Source organism: Rattus norvegicus, chromosome 1 (genome assembly GCF_021556685.1).
Source record: "Rattus norvegicus strain SHRSP/BbbUtx chromosome 1, alternate assembly SHRSP_T2T, whole genome shotgun sequence".
In the NCBI taxonomy this organism is placed as follows: domain Eukaryota; kingdom Metazoa; phylum Chordata; class Mammalia; order Rodentia; family Muridae; genus Rattus; species Rattus norvegicus.
Window position 1 is genome coordinate 139,791,054 of NC_141534.1, and position 17,632 is coordinate 139,808,685.

Below are 17,632 nucleotides of genomic sequence, written 5' to 3' on the forward strand. Positions count from 1 at the left end.
GAGGTATGGTAAAGTCTTCCTATGGGTCTGAGTGTGAATACTGATAGTGTATACAGAAAATGTGCACCACAGTTTTCCCCCTGGATATATGATCTGAACACTGCTCCCCTACAGAGAATAGCTAAACCCATGTCATTGATCCACCTGTATAGCATAGACTATGCTTCCTTGTTTGTATTCAGTAACCCTGTCTCCCTGTTCAACTGTATATTACCAACAGTCAGAGTCCACTGCTGAGGCCCCTCCATCAGAGAGCCCAGTCCACCCGATCCCAGCTTCTCTTCATAACCTTGAGACCCCAGTCAGGTCAATCCCCAAAGTCATACAAAGGTATTTTTCCTTTATATATCCAAAGTACATAACTTGCTTTTATATCTTATACAGGATTACAGTTAACAAATTATATTGAGTCTTAAAAGAGATGACAGTGTTGAGACTGTGACAGACTATGGGGACTAAAGCATTTTGCATTATAATATGGCAACAAGTCTTTAAGGGCCACATAGTACAGTGTGGTGGTTGAAAGAGAAATGTTGGGGTTGGGGATTTAGCTCAGTGGTAAAGCGCTTGCCTAGCAAGTGCAAGGCCCTGGGTTCAGTCCCCAGCTCCAGAAAACAAAAAAGAGAGAAATGTTTCCAGGATAGGTTATGTGAACTCTTGGTCTCCAGTGGGGGTGCTGTGTGGGGAGGTTTACTTGGCGTGGCCTTGCTGCTGGAGTGTCACTGGGTATAGGCTTCGGAATTATACGGCATGAGCTACTTCCTCTTGCTCTTTCTGCCCAAGGCTTACAGTGAGCTCTCGGCTTCCTGACCTGCCACCATTCTCATCACTTGCTGCCGTGCACAGCTACGATGAACCTTCCAAAACTATAAGCCAAAATAAATACTTCATAAACTCAGTGTAGTTGTGGTGTTCTACCACAGCGAAAGGAATTAATGCATCAAGCAAAAACTCTTTTCTCATTTTTAAGAGGAAAGAAATTATATGTCTAATCCAATCACAACAAATTATAGTGCCATGGAAATCTCAATACAACCAAAATGTTTGCATTTGTACTTTGTTCTCTCTCTCTCTCTCTCTCTCTCTCTCTCTCACACACACACACACACACACACACACACACACACACACACACACACACAACTGCCATAATATAACAATATACCTATCATTCAGAGCCAAAATATGGAGATGACCATTCTACTCTGGCCCTCTCATGCCTTTGCATGAGTCAGCCACGTTTACTCTTCACAAAGCAGCAAAAAAACCTGGCCTTGTTCATGTCAAACATTCGCAAAGCCACTTCCCCTGAGAAGAGATAAATGGGGTCTCAACACTGAGCTCACAGAAAGACAACTCAAAATAGACAACTGCAAGCCCCAGGTGCTGTTACTCAAAGCCCTGTAACACAAAGTCCAGAACACAGCACCAATGAATGGGGAAGAATTGCTTCCTAAGTTACACTTGTTGACTTACCTTCGCTGGCATTTTCTTTCAGCTGTTCCTCATACTCCTGCATTGCTGACACACAGCTATTATGAACCAGCTCCCCTAGGCGTTTCAGGTCTGCCACGGACTTATCAACTAGCTCAGCATCACGTGCTATGCACTCTAGCCTGAAAAAGAAGATCAAGATCAAGGTCCTCTTCTCTGAGTATCACACAAATGTCTCATAAGTGCTTGCTCTTCAATGAATATCCTAGTAGGGGCACCAGCAGAAGGGGAAGTCCTTGGTCCGGCCAAGACTAGACGCCCAGTGTACAGGATTGTTGGGGGAAGGGTGGTAATGGGGGTAGATGGGGAGGGGAACAGCCATATAGAAAGGGAGGGGGAGGGGGATGATGGCCTGGAAACCAGGAAAGGGAGTAACATTTTTTTTTTTTTTTTGGTTCTTTTTTTCGGAGCTGGGGACCGAACCCAGGGCCTTGTCCTTCCTAGGTAAGTGCTCTACCACTGAGCTAAATCCCCAGCCCCGGGAGTAACATTTGAAATGTAAATAAGAAATACCCAATTTAATAAAAATGGAAGAAAAAAAAAAGTGCTTGCTCTTGAAAGATGCTTGTTGTACAGGTCAGTCTAAGGCCAACAAGAACCTTGTCTAATAACTAAAGTATGCCCATTTCCCATCCATCACCAAAACTTGAAGTCCACAGAACATCAGCCATAAACATCAGAAGGAACAGGTCCTAAGTTTACTTTACTTTACAAATGAGCTATCTGCAACCGTTAGCGTGAGAAGTGCCCAGAGACTGCACACACTAGTTTGCAATGCTCTTAGAAGGTAGGATAATTACTTCTCCATTATTCAGCTCATTCTACATCAAACCAAGCACACAAATCCATTACATAAAAGTCACGTTGTCTAAAGGGCCACAGATCCACTTTGCCACATCCAGTGGATTTTATACTAACTTCTTCAAAGATGAGAATTTTGCATCTAGATGCAAAAAAAAGGAAAAAGAAAAAAAAAAAAACAAAAAACAAAAAACAAAGCCTGCAATAACAAAAGTAAAAGGAGGATAGAATCCATTATTGGTCTTACCTTTCAAGAGGGAGACCAAACTTCTTATAAGCCTTGATAAACCTAAGAATATGATCAACAAAATTAATTAAAACCACTACAAAATTAATTAAAGCCTCAAGTATTAGTTGTGTGAATGCCATAATATCCTATCATGATGTATGAGCCACAAACTGTCACAAGACTGGTACGACCCGTGCAGCAAGTAAGTGACACTGAGTATTTCTGGGTGGGTGAACCTAACACGTTCCCAAGCTCTACTCAAGGCAGATGCCGAGTTTACTCTCAGTGAGTGATTGGGACCTAGGAACTGCGACTACAAGAAGTTCAACTATGACAAAACTCTAACATCATTACTTGGTGGCCACTTCAGTTCATTAACTCTATGCTGAGCTCTCAGTCACAGTACTTTTCATAATTTTATGATTAATGATATAGCCTTTAAGATTTCTATGGCTCTATCAAATACTTTTTATAATTAAGCAGAACTTTATATATAAAATACATATGCACACACAACGTACACACACATATAATTGAAAGCGTACATAAAGCTATTTAGGAACCTGGTGAGTGGCTTTGCCTATCTTTGCCTCCAATGGACTTTTCAAGTCTCTACCTTCAATCACACTGATCACTGCCATCATCCCATCACATCTCACCAACACTCTCGATAAAAAGCAAGAAGCCATAGAACATCACTTCTATCACAGTAATATGTCAAGTTACTATGACAAACTGGTTATGGAGCCGTGTAAGGACAGAGACTAAGAAACAAGGAACTAAGATGTGGCAAATAGGACAAAAGATGATAATAGCTATATAACAGTATGAAATAAAGGATCTGAATACAAACCTTAGTAATGGGCTAAATATGAAAGTGAACCTGAAGGTTCTGTCTCAACCCCGCACTTCTCCTTAATATAAATTGAAACAGTAAGCTGTGAGATTTAAGAACAGTAAGGAAGCTGAGGCAGAGTTCTCGCCTAGCATGCGCCAGGCTTAGGGCCAATCCCAAGCACTGAAAACAGAGATAATGATCTTCAGGGGCACAAAATAGCAAAGCAAATCAACAAAGACTGGCAAAATCAGCTCCAAGGGAACCTAGAAATTATAAAAGTCTGCAGCCCATCTGAAGTATTTGTTTAAGAAAATGGCTGTCGGTTGGGGATTTGGCTCAGTGGTAGAGCACTTGCCTAGCAAGCGCAAGGCCCTGGGTTCGGTCCCCAGCTCCGAAAAAGAACAAGAAAATGGCTGTCTCTGTAAGAGCCAAGAGCTTTCTGTTAGTGCAACTTGCTTTATTTTCAACCCCTTCTCTCTAGAGACACAATAATCTGGAGAAATTACCAGCTGTGCACCCTGTGCATGGCAGCTACCAGCAAAGACAGATCTGAGATGACTCAAAAGAGCCCTCTCCAGAGAGAAGGTATGACTATGCATCCCTAAAAGTACTACTGCCAGGTTTGTCTTTTTCATTAATTATTATTGTTATTGGTGTCAATCATCATCATCATCATCATCATCATCATCATCATCATCATCATCATCATGTGTATAGGTGTTTTGGCTGCACATGTGTCTGTGTTCCATGTGTGTACTTGTGACCAGGGAGGCCAGAATAGGGAGCCAGATGCCCTGGAACTGTAGTTACAGAACTTTGTAAACGATTATTTGGATGCTGTGAATCAACTATGGATCTTTGCCAGTCAGTGCTCTTAACTGCTAGGCCATCTCCCTGTTTGTCTTTATCTGTCTGAATTAGGACTCTAGGTCATTGGTAATAGTCAGCTGCAAAGGTAGGGCACACCACTTGGGGGCAGTAAGGCACTGGTCAAAAAAAAAAAACCAAAGAATTGGGAAAAGGCACTGACAGAGCATCCTGAAAGGCTTTAACACAATCTTAGGAAGCAAAAGAACCACATCTACAGGTCAGCACACATGCAAAGGAAAAACCTGTGAAGGTCCTAACTTCAAATCTCCGTGTGCAGCCTCTCATGGAACACTGAGAACAGACTCACAGAGAGAGCACTAAAACAAGATTTCTACCACACTGGTCACAGAGATGAGCAGACTTGCTAGGTTGAGTGACTGAGATCTCTGCCTGTCATTTGCTAATCACTCCGCTAAAGGAGCAGAGACTTCAAAGAACATGACAACAAACTTTGCAAAGCAGTTAAGAGGGTCAGTGAATAGCACCAAACTGACCAGTAGGGGAAGATGAGGTCTAGAGTTACCATAGTATATTACCTAAACAGCTGGGGTTGCAAATACAGTGCACCTAGAAGGAAGACACAGGCTATAGAGATAACTGTACTTTAAGAAATCCGGAGCCTGGATGTATGAGATAACAACATGCTTCTGTAAACAGGCACATGGACTCAGCAAGTTATTCCTAAGAAATTAATGAGCCACCTAAGAGAGGCAATCAGCCGAAGTATAAACTAGAGAACAGGGCAGGCAGTTCAGTGGTCAAGCACTTGCCCAGCATGCATGCAGCCTTGGGGATGATTTCAAGAGTGTGAAAGAAAAGGAACAAATGGAAAACATTAAGGAGGAGACAAATAGGAGAAAAAGAATCAATAAACTTGAAAACAAAAAAGAAAAAAGACAGTAAGATACGGCCAGGAAAAGAAAACTACAGAATTTGTCATTAGTAGATACACCCCAAAAGGAAACTCTTAGGTATCAAGGGCATTACACAGTAGCGCAAATCTACACACAAGAAAAAAGTACATATAAGATCACTAAATCATCAACTATGAAGACAGTACCAAGAGATCTTTGGTTGAATTCTTCTATCAAGCGTCATATGCAATGACACAGAGCATATGACATATAACACCCTGTGGGTGGGCTTCCTCTGTATGAAGAATGTGTAACATCAGCATAAAGGAGACAGGAAGAAGGTGAAGAATTGAACGCAAAATTTTCATAAACAACTGACAATAAACTGTTAGGCATACACATGCTCCTTGAAGTTTCCATGGAAACCTCCAAGAAAATAAGTGAAAAAACAAAAGATAGTAATGGAAACAAGGCAGTTAGAATGGAATCCTGAATGTGCCTACTGACCACAAGAGTCAGCGATGGAGAAATAAAGGAGTAAAGACAGCCCAGGGTGCAGACAAACAATCACTGCTGTGCATGTAATGGATTAAGGCAAAGCAAAAGGTTGTTAGAGGAGACTTTGAAAAACCGATCTAACTGCAAGCTGCCTACATGAGTTAGATTTAAAGTCACAGACCGAAATAAAAAGAGGAACGATACCACCATCTTTCCTACTCCAAGAATGCATTTAGGTGAGAAAGGCCAGCTGCCAAATGAAGTCTCATGTGTGCTACTAAAGCAGGAATGCAACCAAACCACCACAGCCTGCACCAGCACTGATGCTGACAAGGGCCCCTGCGCGAGAGTCCACCACTAGCAGGGCCATTTCTGCATGTACATTCGTATAAATACAGGTCTGTGTGGTGTATGTACGCCTCTCTTTGGTAAACTTCCTCTTGAAAACAGCAAGGAAATAAAAAGATGAAAAAGAACCTGTGATCTGGGCACTCGTAAAGGAAGGTGCGAGGGGAGGACTGCAAACAGCCCCATGGCCACACAGGCGCCCAAGGTCAGCTGGGCTACATGAGACCTATCTCACCCAGCCCAGGCAAAAACAGAAAATAAAAACCTGATGAAAAGTCGGCAAGACCAAGTCTGGAAAACCTGCAGAAATTCCAGGAAGACCTCAGATGCCTTGGTTTCTCTGCCTTCCTTGCATGGTTACTTTTTCTTCGTACTCTGTGGGAACCACTAACCAAGGCTTAGAACACATCCTTCCATACACGCTCTAGCGGAGCAGAAGCCACCAACCTTCTGATCTCGGCATCTGTGAAGCCTTCCACGAGGTCTTTGCGCACACTCCGGGGGCGCCCTCTGCGCTTTGGCTTCTTATCATCGTCAGAGTCATCCGTCTCACTCTCAGAAGCTGAAGACCTCTGGGCCTGCCTCTTAGACTCAGTGTCAGAATCACTGTCATTGGTCTGAGCCTGAGACAGAAACAAGGCCGAGGTGCACTTTAGCAAGTGTCGAGTCTGGGACTTACAGTCCAGCTTGTGTGTCAGTGCTCAGACTTCCCGTCATCTCTGACAAGTCAGGCGGGGATCAGGTAACAGGAAGAACAAACTGGCACATTTTCAATGACCTTGCAATGACTTCGTGTACTCAATTTAAAACACTTAGTTAATTTATACTGTAATATGTAAGATACCCAACATAAAACAGAAATTCCTCAGACAACCAACGACTTGTCTTTTTTCCTCCTTTGTGAAATAAGATAAAAGTACAACAGTCACTTTGAGAAAGGGTTTTTACACACACTAAATGCATCAGGAAATAAAAATGCACTCAGAAGTGTGTGACATGCAATAGCAGCTGAACGTGTGGAGAATGTGACTCACGAGAGTAGCAGGCAAGCCTAATAACTCCAAACTACTGCTTAATAAATCTGTGTTCTTATTTCACTAACACTGTACTTATGGTGCTTGCGGAAGGCTAAGTAAGCATACAGTCGTGGATGCCCTATATTAGTCATGTAATCTTTTACTAGTTAGACCTAGTACTATGAACATTTAAGGACAAAAAAAATTTGACACTATGAAAGATGAGGACAGTAGCAATATGAACCAAACTGTCTATCAGGACTGTCGGCAATTTTAACCTCAAAGGCAAAATAAAAAGTTCTGTCAACTCGGAACTCTACCAGTTATTTCTCAAGAAGCCAATCAGCAAAGCCCAAGTTAAAGGGGACCAATCAGCAAAGCCCAAGTTAAAGGGGACCAAGGGCGTGCTTATGAGTGAGCCTGCATGTGCTACTCTGTCTGCCCGGCAGGTCTGTGTCAGGGGCTCTCCTGTGTCAGGGCCTCTCCTGTGTGAGGGCCTCTCCTGTGTCAGGGCCTCTCCTGTGTCAGGGCCTCTCCTGTGTCAGGGCCTCTCCTGTGTGAGGGCCTCTCCTTGTGTCAGGGCCTCTCCTGTGTCAGGGGCTCTCCTGTGTCAGGGGCTCTCCTGTGTGAGGGCCTCTCCTGTGTCAGGGCCTCTCCTGTGTCAGGGGCTCTCCTGTGTGAGGGCCTCTCCTGTGTGAGGGCCTCTCCTGTGTCAGGGCCTCTCCTGTGTGAGGGCCTCTCCTGTGTCAGGGCCTCTCCTTGTGTCAGGGCCTCTCCTGTGTCAGGGCCTCTCCTGTGTCAGGGCCTCTCCTGTGTCAGGGGCTCTCCTGTGTCAGGGCCTCTCCTTGTGTGAGGGGCTCTCCTGTATCAGTGGCTCTCCTGTGTCAGTGGCTCTCCTGTGTGAGGGCCTCTCCTGTGTCAGGGCCTCTCCTGTGTCAGGGCCTCTCCTGTGTGAGGGCCTCTCCTGTGTGAGGGCCTCTCCTGTGTCAGGGGCTCTCCTGTGTCAGGGCCTCTCCTTGTGTCAGGGCCTCTCCTGTGTCAGGGGCTCTCCTTGTGTCAGGGCCTCTCCTGTGTCAGGGCCTCTCCTGTGTCAGGGCCTCTCCTGTGTCAGGGCCTCTCCTGTGTCAGGGCCTCTCCTGTGTCAGGGCCTCTCCTGTGTCAGGGCCTCTCCTGTGTCAGGGGCTCTCCTGTGTCAGGGCCTCTCCTGTGTCAGGGCCTCTCCTTGTGTCAGGGCCTCTGTGCAGGGGCTCTCCCTGACTAATCTTAATCTGTACTTGCAGCCACACAGGGCAGTGCACAAAGTGAACTTCCTCTCACTTCACCTTTTTAGTAGAACTGCGAATCCGAGGCAGCATATAAATTTCTTCCAGCTCCTTCTGCCGCTCTTCCTCCTCCACTTTTTTCCTCTGCTCTTCGGGAATGATTTCATCCCAGTCCTTGTGAGGACGCTCTTCTAGCTCCTCTTCATCTTCCATTGTTGCAAAGTTGGCAACCTAAAAGACAAAGGACAACCCCCATCTGACGTTTCTCCCCACCAAACACCACCTGCCAGGCATCAGCTTAGTGAGTATTTTTAATTTAGAACACTGTAATAGGATCCATAATATTATATAATCAAAACTTTTTTTCTTCTCACCTTTTATTCCCTCCAAATCAACTTGCCAAAGTTATCAGTTCAACAAAAATTTTATTAAAAATTAGGGAAAGAGATACAGAAAGATTAAAAACTGTTTTTTAGATTTTACTGAAATATGCGTATTTCCCTTGCATCACACTGACTGGATAATTTAATTTGCTTAGATTGTATGAACTGTTTGGTACCTAATAGTCACAAGCAGCAGCCAGCCCTGGCACTTTTTTCACCTTTAGCAAAAGTGTAACCAGTGAAAGTTTGCATGTGCTCAAAAAGGCCATTTTTATCTAGAAGGCATAGCATTACCACTACCAAAAATTGGAGGTATTTGTAGTCAAATGGTATGTGCCCTAGGAAAGAAAACTGTCTAAGCCCAGACTCAGGGCTGCAATCAAGCATCAGGCTGCTCTGTGCAGCCTGGGCTGCCTGTGCAGAGCCCCGCTCCCAGTTTCAGTCTTTTACACTAAGAGTCTGTGGAAGCACAAAAGGACCTTTACAGCTGCCATTCCTCAAAGTCACTTGGAGCTAACATGAAATCAAATCAAAGTTTTAGGAAGTGTAATCAAAACTAACTCTTCAACTTTCAGTAAGAATATTTGGATCTTGATAACCAGATTTTTTTAAAATTCAAGAAAAAAAGGCATAATTTCTGACACTGTTAAAAACAAACCATCTCACTGGTCTGTCAGTTATTTTTGTACAAACTTGTACTGCTTACAACAGTTTAGGTCTGGGATTTTATATACTAACTTTTTTATTTTGTACACATACATGTCACTGAACATGTTGTGAAGGTCAGAGGACAACCTGTAATACTCAGCTCTTCTCCCTCAACAATAAGCAGCCTGCTGTGCCCAACAGCAAAGTAATCTTCAACTTCCTCTTCATCTTTAACCTGCAGAGAATCAGCCATACTCTCCCTTGCATTTTGGAAACATTTGCTACTCTGATTTCCTTACACCCTCCAGATCAATCTCCCACCCTAGGATTGCCAAGTGATCGAGTTTCCCAACAGTAGGTACTGGCTGGACAAAGTCACAGGGTGAGTGGCTCTACAGCAAAGAACCCATCTAGATTACATCACTCCCTACCAAGTTCTTCCCACAGGCAGTCTAACCCACAGCTACCCCAAGGCTTTCTGCCTCTCAGACTGAATTCTCACACTCTCCCTCCCTGGCCCTGCACTGATCAATTCCTTTTTTGTTTTATCAGGCACCACTGACTATCCCTTTATCGCCCCTTTGGGAGGGGAAGGAACAGGAGAAAAGGAAAGGGAACTAGAAAGAATAGGGAAAAAGAGAAAGCAAAAATTTAAACCAGGTGCTAGTGGCATACGCCTTTAATACCAGCACTTTGGGGGCAGAAGCAGGGGCAAGGCAGGCAGATCTGTGCATTTGAGGCCAGCTTAGTCTAGAGAATGAGTTCTAGGATAGCCAGGGCTATACAGAGAAATCCTGTCTTGGGGAGTGGGGGGAGTCTCCCAACTCTACCCTTACAATTCCCATGCCTTAGACTTCTCTTGGCATCTGATGTCATGAATGGCTCATATCCCTCCATACTTCCGGTCTTTTGCTTATCCCATTGACAAGATACGCTGTCTTTATCAATGTCCTTTCCTCTGTCTGTGACTCTAGGAAGGATGGTTCATTTCAGTGGTTATCTTTACAGAACACTGTAGACTACAGTCCCAACATCTACACTCAGAATGACACTGAGCATAAGATAATTCAGGTATGGGGGAAAGAGCAAGCCTAGTACAAACACAGTGACGAGACAAAGGAGCTGCTAGTCAGTAAGTCAGGGTTGACTGCTCCCTCCCACGAGGTCTTCATACCTTAAACTGTGATAGCAGCTCATCTGTCGCACTAGTTGACACTTCATTCTCTCTGGTTTCAGCTAAACGCAAAATTTCATCTATATCCATTTCCTGAAAGAACAGAATTAACACGGATATAATGGGAAAGCATCAGTCTCAGCATGTACTACAAATGTTAGGTAAACACAGGCTACTTTCCTAAAACTCTTATAGTCTACAGTCTCAGTATGCATCCTGCAAACCAACACCTCTTACAGGTTTTCATTTATAGTCAGGGAATTCTATGAAAGAAAAATATGGGGAAATACAGAGTCCTTCAGGGTTTTATCCGTTCCTCTTTAGTGTTGTTAAAGCCTTGAGCTTAGCAAGAAAATTTTTTTTAAAAAGCTACGCTATATTACTTTAAATAATTACTTCCTTTAATAAAAATTTCTGACAAAGAATCTTTCCTAAAAAACTTAAGATGTTTATAAAATAGTCCTAGTATTGAAAGCTTTTACACAGTCATGTAAAAATGCTAAGTTATACAACTATATTTTCTTAAGTCTATCATACACTTGGATAATGTACATTCTTGATTACCTGCTTTTGCCAATGCTGACTTATCCTTTCCTCTTCCAAAATACACTTTCTTTGACTTTCATGTCATATACACACATACACACATATATTTATATAAGCAAGCATATATAAAAATACATAAAATATATAAAGTTCCACATGAGGAAAAAAAATATGATACTTGGTTTTCGGAATCTGCCTCATTTCACTTGATAACCTCGAGACCCACCAATTTTCCAACACGTGATATATTTTCAAATATGTATAGACATAGTAGTTTTGTTACCTATGCACCTATGAATAGACACCAGGCTGATTATGTAACTTGGAATGTGATTAGTGCTACAGGAAGCTTGGCTATGCAAGCATGTCTGGGGCACCTCATTTATGGCTCCTTTGGATATGGTTCTAGGACTGGTACAGCTGGATCATATGGCAGCTCTGTTTTTAATCTCAAGAACCTTCATACTGATTCCTAGAGTGGCTAGAAAAGTAAATTCCTGGGCTAAAGAGATGGCTCAGCAGTTAAGAGCACTGACTGCTCCTCCAGAGGTCCTGAGTTCAATTCCTAGCAACCACATGGTGGCTCACAACCATCTGTAATAGGATCTGATGCCCTCTTCTGGTGTATCTGAAGACAGCTACACTGTACTCATATACATAAAACAAATAAATAATTCTTAAAAAAAAAAAAAGAAAAAAAAGAAAATTCCTGTGCTCCAAATAGATTACCTGAGGCTCTGACTCCTCTCCTTCAATTTCTTTGAAGAGATCCTCTGCTCCAAATTTCAAAATAGCTGTCAGCTCTTCTTTATTAAAAGGATTTGAGCTGTAGGAGTAAAATACAGTTGTGATCTCTAGTAAGAGGTTGGAGGGATGGTTCAGCAGGTGAAGCATCTTGCCACCGAACCTGAGCCTACTTGCATTCAATCCCTAGGACTACAAGTAGAAGGAGAAAACAAGTGTCTTCTATGTCCACACTCGGACAGAAGCACAAGTGTATCCTCAATTCCCTCACAAATGAATAAAAATGTGAAAATTTTTAAGAGGGACTAAAAATATGGCTCAGTGGGCAAGAGTCTTTGCTGCTCTTCCAGAAGACCTGGGTTGGTTCCTAAAATGCGCATGGTGACTCACAGCTGCCTGTAATTCAAGTGACAAGTTCCAATGCCTTCTTCTGACATCTACAAGAACCAGGCATACACATGGAATACATATATACATGAAAACAAAGCTGTCATATGTATAAAAAGTAACTAAACATCTTTAAAGTTTTTAGCGAATGTCAATTGTGCACTCTGGACCTGAACTTCTGTGTATATACCTTTTGCAGGAGGGGACAAATGACCAAGAGTTAATTCTGCCCCTAAAACAATGATACCTCAAATTCTGCATTAACATCTCAGAGTTTGTGATAAGCCTCAGAACTCAGTTACTGCCCTGCAAAGATTGCAACAACACATGCTTTCCTGCCTTTTGTCTCAGGAAGTCACCTTATCTTCACCAAGAACTTCATCTTTTTCACCTTTTGTCCAAAACAGATCAACTTCTCTGACTTAGGCTCTTCTTAAACAGAAAATTATCTCAAAACAAGCTACTTGACTGTTCCCCTATATCCTTTGCCAGTTTGAAAAGGCACAACTCCACACAAGTATTTTTCACTAGCAGTGACAGCCCAGCATCTGCTTCTGTCCAAATGCATCCCTGCTGCAGTCAGGGGTGACTCTGGGCTACGCTGAGAAGCAACTAGCAACATGGTCCACACTTCTGCTACTGCATCATGCCACATATGGAGCCAGAAGCAAAGACAAAAGAGCATCTCAAAACAAGATGAGGGGCCCACCAGATGGCTCAGTAGGCATGAGCCGCTGTCTAAGCTTCATCTGATTGGATCCTTAGAAACCACAGGGTAAAAGCAGAATACTAATTCCTGCCTCTGACCTCTACAGGTCATCTGTGTGCAGGTCAGATATGTGTGTGCAGATACACACAGACACACACACACAGACACACGCACACGCACACACTCGCGCGCGCGCACACACACACGCACACACACACTCGCGCGCACACACACACGCACACACACGCACACACGCACACACATACACACGCACGCACGCGCACGCGCACGCACACACACACACGCACAGACACACACACGCACACACACAAACACGCACACGCGCACGCACACGCTCGCGCGCACAGACACACACACACACACACACACACACACACACGAAAAAAATGGGGGTAGGGCAGCACCCTCCTTACAGCATCAAGTTGACTGATAGATATTGCCTATGGTAAAATCTATCAGAACTGTATCAGTGCTGGAGAAAACCATCTGATTCTGTCTCGACATTTTCCCCGGCACTTACTTGGATCTCCCTGAGTTGTTTTCAAGAACTGTCCTGCCAGTAGTATCCATGCGCTGAATCACCAGATGGTCCAACACCATCTTCTTTTTGGCCCTTTCTATGATTTCCTCTTCCACAGTCCCCTTCGTAACCAGGCGGTAAATATTCACCTGTAAGAAGAAGAAGAAATGTCATGTTTACTCCTGTTTAAGAAAAGCTAATGTTACTGCTGTCAAACTCCAGAAGAGTGACCCTTTGTTCTCCTGTGCCACAGACTCTCTAATGCCAGCCTCAGCTGGTGGACTGGTGGGTGCAGAAGGTGTGTTGCTGAAGCAGGCTAAATGCCTAAAGGAAAGAGCTTCGAAAGACAGCACAGCCTTGTTCCTGACAAACTGGCTTCATTTTTTTTTTTCGGAGCTGGGAATCGAACCCAGGGCCTTGCACTTGCTAGGCAAGCGCTCTACCGCTGAGCTAAATCCCCAACCCCAACTGGCTTCATTTTACAAAGTCTGAATCATTGGTCACATATGAACCTGTAAGTTAGCCAATAGGAAAGCAGTCTTTGAGATCTATAGACAAAACAAAAACAAAAGCCAAGCCTGTGCCTTTCCAGTATGCTGCAGCTTACACTACCATAGAGAGTAAGACTAATACTGGACTCCTTAGCCACACTCTTAAGCTCTGAGGCTGCTCCTCATTGTCTTTCCTGGTAAATGTGTATGTAGAAGGTCACTCACGAAATATCCCCACCAACCCCTCAACCCTGAGCTGAGGACTGGGCCTTGCTCTACCACTGAGCTAAATCCCTAACCCCCATACTTTTCACATAGAAGTAGGCTAAGAGTCCATACTAAGACTCATCTTAGATCCAAAGACACATCTTTTCTGAACAAGTTAATATTAAAGAGGAGGCAAAGCAGTGGGGAAATATGCATTCACAAACAGTGATGGAGTAGGATAAACCTCTGCCTGATGTCCAGAGGGACTCAAGAGCCCATCTCCACTGACCTGCTTCTTCTGACCGATTCTATGTGCTCGGGCTTGTGCCTGCAGGTCGTTCTGGGGGTTCCAGTCAGAGTCAAAGATGACAACTGTGTCCGCTGAAGCCAAGTTGATTCCCAGGCCGCCAGCCCGTGTGGAGAGCAGGAAGCAGAAGTCCTGTACACAAGCAATATACTACTTTATGCAGTGGCCTTCTGAGAGACACTCTCACACTCCAATAAGCCCTCACACCTGGAAACCCCTGCAGGTGTGAAGAAAAGTGAGATATGATGGACAAACTTTATGGAGGATAAAAGGAGCTCAAGGACTTGAGACACAGGCATTTTCATTTGATTAAGAGGAAGTGTCGGTACAGAGAACAAAGGCAGAAAACAGATTCTAGTAAGGTGGCAGCCATGGGGAATTTATGCCCCAGCTGTAACTAGGGAATGCAGCAACTTAACCAAAGCACCACACACACTCAGTCTTCTTGGGAACTGCTGTGGCAGTTAGTGTGTACAGACACACTTCCCTGTGTGTGCCCGCCCACTCAAGGGGATGATGAGGAAAGCAGCAACACAGCATGACTCAGGACTGCTGACAAGTGCAGGGACCTCAATCACCACAAAGGATGCTGAGGGAAAAGGTGGAGATTCCCTGTCCCTGAGTGTGAGGAAATACTGTGTATGCCAAAGGCCAGGCCCTAATGTCTTCCAGTTTGCATAGCAGTAAGACATTGGACAAGTGTGGCATATCTGCTTTAAAGGTGAGTGCTCAGAAAACCATGTGAGCAGAGAGAAAGTAAACTGTATGCCCAGGTTTAAAAAGAAAAGCTTAAAATATCACTGTTTTCAGAGCATCTGATCATCTCTATCAAAAAGTAACACTGCCCTTTCCTTTTTGTACATTTTTTGGTGTGTGTGTGTGTGTGTGTGTGTGTGTGTGTGTGTGTGTGTGTGTGTGTGTGTGTGTGTGTGTATTTGTATGTATACATGCATGCACTGGGTCATTTCGCCATTCCAAAAGCTAATGCCTTTTGAGTACAAAACTAACACTCAAAAACTGGTCTGGGGTCAAGTGTGGGGGCATACACCTATAGTTTGGCAATCAGGAAGAAGCAACAGGAGGGTCAGGGTGTCAAGACCATCCTCAATTACATACTGAGTTTGACATCAGCCTGGGCCATAAGGGACCCTGTCTCTAAAAACAAAATAAATTAGTAAATCAATAAATAAACAAAACTGCTGACTTGGGAAATGAACCTCAATAAATGGACCTATTTAACAGATGACATAGATATACCAGATAGGTAGACAGACAGAAGGAACAAAAAGAACAGAGAGTGTTTCACATTCTAACAGTCATAATCGACAGCACAAGCAATGAAAACACAAAGAGGGACACAGCTGCCTTGCAAGAATTTTAAATAACCACAGTAATAATTAATCAGCAGCTGAGAATACACATAGTATATAGATTAACAGACAGCTTAGGGTAAGATACCAAAAACTATCAATATAAGCCAAAAGCTGAATGATCTCATAGACGATTTTCAATGTCTCAAGGACAATATAAACTGCATGTTGTTTATGTCTACTGTCAAGGTGAGAGGTTTAAGAAGACTATGACACTTGATGCCGTTAAAAGCAACATAAAATGGGAGTATGTGCATAGGGACTAGATAAGTTTATTTTAGGGAACTGAACAAAATGCATCTGGCCACTTTGTAAGTGCTCATTATTTTGTAACTATTTCAAATAATAACATGGCTAAAACACAGCAGAGCTGGACCCATGGCTCAGGGCTCAGAGCACCTGCTGCTGTTCTTACGGAACATCAGTCCCTGGCGCTTCCACATCAGTCACAACCATTGTAACTCCACTTCTAAGGAATCCATGACCGGCTTCTGGCCTCCTCCAGGAACAAGACACCAGGCACATACATAGTACACATACAAACATGCAGGCTAAGGAGTTATCCACAGAAATAGAAAAGAACAGTAGAGACAGGAAGAAATGACTGGAAATCCAATTCTAAGGTGTGGGCTGGGGATATAGTTTGGTGGTAGAGTACCTGTCTAGCATCCACGAGGCCCTGGGTTTGTCCCCCTTGGGAATGTAAGGGCAGGGAGGGTTTCCTAAGGCCTTTAGGACATGAGAAAAAATGTCCAAGTACAATTTTGACCAAAAGCAGACAAAGTCACCCAGAGTGCGATTACAATAAGGTACGTGGATAAGAAAGAACGGCTGATCTATAGAGATGCAGAGCACGATGGTGGAGACTATGTCACTGGGGTAAAGGCTTTACTGCGTATGCTTTATACATCTGACAGATGGGCAGGTGACATCATCCACAAAAATACAAGACTACGTTTATAAGGCTACAGAATATGTCAGACAAACCATATTTTATATATGGCTACCAGAGAGACTGAGAATCAAAAAATAAAACTACATAAAAATTAAATCTCAGATTTTCTCTGAAAGGAAAATGGGATATTTAACTCGCATCGGTGCTATCTGTGATAAACACTACAGAGAAGAAATTGCTGGCATTGTATTAAGTAGCTCTTATGTGATGTGACCACCACATCTCATCCTCGTGAGCTATTTCAGAGCAGAGCGGGCAGCCACTGTGAATTCACAGTTAAAGAAATAGGAGGGAAGAGGGATGGGACTAATAGTCTCCTGACTCAACTCCTCAAGCTTGGGCCTTAATACATTATCACCCCTCAGATAATAAGACTTAGACGACAGAAGCATCCAGAACAGTAGTGCACTAAGACCACCCACAAATTCAGAGACTAACTAAGCCTCTAGAAATTGGACCCCTCTCCACAACCCTGCCTGTGTGCTGCGGCTGGCACCATTGCTCCTTTTGTCTGACGTGTTACCAGTTTCACTCACACTAAAAAAGCTTTTCTCCCACACTTCTAGCTCTGTCATCTGACCAACTGATACGCAGACAGAAATGTACTCAGGGTTCCTAACTTGGTTAAAGTAGCTCTAATATAGATGTGTCCAAAGCAAAATACTTGACAAAACTCCGCAGGACATGTAGTAATGGAAAACTGTAGCAGAGAAAGAACATGAGGCTCCATCACACCGAGAGGTTAATATAACTCAAACTTGGCAAACAAACATACTACTTAAGCATCAGTACCAAAAAAAAAAAAAAAAAAAAAAAAAAAAAAAAAATACAGATCAGAACCTTGGATAACATGTATATCAGCGTTAATTCCACTGGCCTGGCCCATCATGCCCTTGCCTTCCTCTTCTTTCAAACCTCTAAGTTTGGTAAACCAGTAGCAAGCATTACTAGTTTAACCTA

The 17,632-nt window shown here is 43.4% G+C and overlaps 1 protein-coding gene across 16 annotated transcripts in view; it reads right to left on the bottom strand.

Annotated features, from left to right (window-relative positions):
* The window catches only part of Chd2 (chromodomain helicase DNA binding protein 2), a 112,731-nt gene that overhangs the window by 34,981 nt on the left and 60,118 nt on the right, over window positions 1-17,632 (bottom strand). For 14 of the 16 annotated variants that reach the window (XR_015624083.1, XR_015624089.1, XR_015624081.1 and 11 more), the window contains 8 exon segments: window positions 14,330-14,479; window positions 13,343-13,491; window positions 11,691-11,787; window positions 10,416-10,508; window positions 8,271-8,441; window positions 6,380-6,555; window positions 2,543-2,584; window positions 1,477-1,616 (listed from right to left, as the gene is read on the bottom strand). Coding sequence is in view for 7 of the 16 variants with exons in the window: in XM_087557371.1 (XP_087413497.1) it covers window positions 1,477-1,616; window positions 2,543-2,584; window positions 6,380-6,555; window positions 8,271-8,441; window positions 10,416-10,508; window positions 11,691-11,787; window positions 13,343-13,491; window positions 14,330-14,479 (1,018 nt within the window). In the remaining 9 variants the exon portion in view is untranslated. 16 annotated transcript variants of the gene reach the window in all.